At 51.0% G+C, this 4,155-nt stretch overlaps 1 protein-coding gene across 1 annotated transcript in view; it reads left to right on the top strand.

The window, feature by feature from the left end:
• The first annotated feature begins 1,398 nt into the window (after positions 1–1,398).
• Positions 1,399–4,155, top strand: part of SLC9A1 (solute carrier family 9 member A1) — a 47,582-nt gene continuing 44,825 nt past the window's right edge. Inside the window, exon 1 of the mRNA XM_011357684.2 lies at positions 1,399–2,575. Coding sequence (XP_011355986.1) covers positions 2,224–2,575 — 352 coding nt within the window. The 5' untranslated portion in view covers positions 1,399–2,223. The remainder of the gene's footprint in view (positions 2,576–4,155) is intronic.

Genomic DNA, 4,155 nt, shown 5'->3' with positions numbered 1-4,155 from the left:
GCTCCTTCCCAATCTTGTTTCCCTCCTCCCCATGTCTTATCTCTGTGTTGCCCTAGGCCAGCACAAAGCCTTATCAAAATGCCAGGCGAATATTCGCTAAACTGAACTAAATCCTTTTGAAATCACTTTGTGATCTCGAACTACACTTTGACTTTCTTGGCCTTGATTTATTCTTCTGCAAAATAGGGACAACATTTTAGGATTTTTAATTGTTCTCAATCCTAATTGTGCATTAGAATGACCTGGGGGAGCTTTTGAAAAAATACCCATCATACGTGGGCACTCCCTGCTGCAAATGAATCCGAATCTCTGAAGATGGGTCCCAGGCAATGGTAGTTTTTAAAAGCTTTCCAATGATTCCAGTGTACAACCAATAGCTCTTGAATCTTACCAATCTCAACCAACACTATCCATTTGAATCTCAGTTCTACTACTGCTGTGGGTTGGCTTGTGTCTTCCCAAAAGCTGTTTTAAGTTCTAACCCCCGCTACCTGTGAACGTGGCCTTATTTAGAAATCGTGTTATTGTAGATGATGAATTGAAGATGAGGTCATTAGGGTAGGCCTCTAATGCAGTCTGACTCTTGACCTTCTAAAAAGGAGAAATTTGGACCTCAAGAGAGAGACACAGGGAGAGCTCCATGTGAAGACTGGAGTTATGCTGCCACAGTCAAGAAACACCAAAGATCATCAACAAATCACCAGAAGCTAGGAGGACAGCATGGAACGGATTCTCCTTCACAGCTCACACAAAGAACCAACTCTGCCAAAATCATGATTTCAAATTGCTAGCCTCCAGAATATGAGACAAAATGTTTTTTTTTTTTAAGCCATCTAGTTTGTGGTACTTTGTTACAGCAGTCCTGACAAACGAATACAACTATTTACGTACTGGCTAAGGAACACTCTTCATCCATTCCTTCATCTGCAAATCTGGAACCATAATAATAGTACTAATAATTCTATGTGCTGGGTTCCATTCTAAACACTTTACACAGATTATCTCATTCGGTCATCCCAGTATCCCTCTGGTATAGGCACTATGACCACCTCCACTTTCCAGATGAAAAAGCTGTGGAACAGGGAGGTTAAGTCACTTGCTCAAGGTCACATGGTAACTAAATACGCAAGATAATATATCCTTCACAAGACTATTAGGAAGCCTTCTGACACTGAGGGTGTGGATGTGAAAGCGCTTTGCAATTAGTAAAGCATTTTACTCGTGTTATATAGAATCTCTGCAGATCGAGGACTCTTTTTTTTTTTTTTTTTTGGCCGTCTCTGATTCTCTTCCTACGGGATACTTCCTTCCCTCGGCGGCAAGGGGTCGCTGCGCCGCGCGGGCGCTGACAGGTCTCTCTAGCCCGCTGCGCTGGCTGCTCGTTGGTGCCTATAAATGACGGCTGCCGGCTCACAGAGATAGCAGTCAGCCGCCGCCGGGGCTGGGTCTGGCGTTGGTACTAGAAGTGGGGCTAGACGCGGAGAAGCCGAAACTGGGCCGGGGAGGAACGCAGCGCCGCGCCGGGGCCGCCAAGAGGGGCGTGTTTCTGCTGGCCCACCCGCGAGCCGCCCCCAGCCCGTGCCGAAGCGTTCTCCCGCCAGGCCGCCTGCCTCCGCCTTCCTCCTCCCTCCATTTACCCGGAATCTCAGCCCGGCGCGTCTGCACCCCGACGCTTCTCTGGGTGGGGAAGCTCCCGGCTGCTTTCCGGCTTCACTTCTTCCTCGCAGCCTGAGCTCCCAGACCCCTCTCTTCTTTTCCTGGACCGGGTCCCACCCCCTCCTGTCCCTTTCCTTTAGCTCAGGCTCCCTTCCCCTTCCTTTAGCCGAGTGCCGGCTCTGCAGTCACTTTCCTTGGCTGAGGGTCTCAGACTTCCCTCCTCCTTGTCCTTGCCTAGGGTCCTACCTATCCTTGTCCCTTTCTCTGTCCTACGGTGCAGTCTCTTCCTCTCTCCTTTTCCTGGCCTGGAGTTCCAGACCTTTTCCTCTCCTGGAGTCCTTCCTGGGTCCTTGTCCTTCTTCCCCAATTTGGAGTTCTAGATTGAGAACCCAGCTTGTCTCCACCTCCAGGGGACTGCTTCCACAAAAAGACCTCTCTCAGACATGAACGTTTCCTAGAAATTGCCCCAGTCTCTCTTCCCATCTGCTGACCCCTTGCTACCTATGTCCCAGGTCTTACTCTCACTTTGCTAAGGGTCAAGGCCTACAGGACGAAGGAGGTGGCAGGATGCTTTCGTGGTCTGGCATCTGTGGCCTCTCTCCACCTCGAATCTTCCCTTCGTTGCTCATAGGGGTAGCCTTGGTGGGGCTGCTGCCTGTTCTCAGGAGCCATGGCCTCCAGTCCAGCCCTACTGCCAGCACCATCCGAGGCTCAGAGCCACCACGGGAACGCTCTATTGGAGATGTCACCACCGCCCCACCGGAGCTCATCCCCGACAGCCGCCCTGTCAACCATTCTGTCACTGAACACAGCATGAAGGCTCGAAAGGCCTTTCCAGTCCTGGGCATCGACTACACACATGTGCGCATACCCTTCGAGATCTCCCTCTGGATCCTGCTGGCCTGCCTCATGAAGATAGGTAAGTTCAGTGTGCTCTAATGCTTCCGCTGCCACCAGATTGGTGAGCTGCTTTCCCCATCCTTACCGCTTGAGGCTGCCCAGGAATAAGGGTCTAGACTCCTCTTGGAAGGTAGGCAGCCTCCATCCTGCCATCTTGGCCCTTCTCAAACTCAAGGTCTGGTGTCTGTGGTTCTCCCAATATTGGAGCCAGCATCGTGCATAAGAAAGAGCAGGGTTACGGCATGGGATACTTTGGATACTAGGTACTTTCAGCAAGGCTTCCAGGCCTGGCAAGTCTCCTCTGGCAGGGCCAGACCCAGAGAGGAGCCAGACATCCAGCTGTGCGTAAGGCAAAGAGGAGTGTCTTTTAGCAAGTGGCACAGTCTGCTCTGTCAACAGCAATCAGTGCAATTACCTACTTCATGGGAGGGTGTTCTAGGATAGAGTATATTTCTACTTGGCCTGTCTAAGGAATTTCAGTGTAGCGGGGCCCTGTGTGCTGGAGACCTATATGTGTGGTGCAACACGAGGGTTTCCCACATTTTCACCTTCCTTTATCCCTGGAATATTATCTGTCAGCTTTGCCTGCCCAGGCTGGTCAGGAGCCTCTGATTCAGTTTCTAGCCCAGGAATGCCATTTCTTACACAGTTTATGGAACAAGGGGTGCTGGAAATTTCCGAAGTCTGTTTTGGAGGTGGAGGGGGTGTGGAGGAGATTGAAGCTTAGTCAGGCCCCAGCTCACCTCTAGGTTAGCACTTGGCTGTGTCTTAAGGTACCATCTGGGTTGGCCAGTCATGTTGGCCTGCCATTCAGCCTAGTGGGAGGGCAGGTAGAGGGGCTCAGGATTTTCTGGTCCGAAGAGGCTTTGAAACAATTTTTTGGGAAGAGACAGAAAAGTTTTTCCCTTCCAGGGGGCTGGTCTCCCTGCTAGACCTGGGCAATCTGTTCTGCTGGGTGATTGATGGAGCTCACTGGAGCCTGCATAGGTCAGAAGCCCCTGGAAGTGCGTCTAGGGAGGCTTTCAAAGCTGCCTTTGCGTTTTTAGCCCTGGTTAAGCTGTAGAAGGCATGAGGGCCTGAGACTCTGCTGGTTTGGGTTTGGGGACTTTGTGACTCTTGGCAGAAAGCTTTGCAGCCTTCCCAAGGACATGCAGGAGTTGAGTGGCGATGCCAGGCTGATGTGAGCCAGGCTCTGGGACATGCTGCTGGTGGGCAGTCTATTTTGACAGATCCAGGAACTGGCTTCCTGGTACAGGGCTTGGGTACTGTGACAGTAGCAGGGCCTATACGTGGACCTGGGCCACTGGTACCTATACCCTGATGGCAGTCAGCTTCCTGGAAAAAAATCAAGGATTGGGCAAGGGGAGCCATTTGTACTGATTCAGACAACTACATGACCTTGAACAAGCTGGGGCCTTTCTCGGCAGGTCTCGCCCACCTGTGAAACTGGCAAGAATCTTGAAATTCGAGCATATCAATTGAGTCGTGAAACCTGTATCTTAATGTGTAGTAGGAAACTGAAGTGATCGCCATGTGTTATTTGCTTGTGTGAGACCTCACAAGCACTGTCTATAAATTGCCCTCTTCTCTCCAGCCCCC

Source organism: Pteropus vampyrus, unplaced genomic scaffold (assembly GCF_000151845.1).
Source record: "Pteropus vampyrus isolate Shadow unplaced genomic scaffold, Pvam_2.0 Scaffold36, whole genome shotgun sequence".
NCBI lineage: Eukaryota > Metazoa > Chordata > Mammalia > Chiroptera > Pteropodidae > Pteropus > Pteropus vampyrus.
The sequence above is the reverse complement of the archived record's forward strand: the minus strand, read 5'-3'. Positions and strand labels throughout refer to the sequence as shown.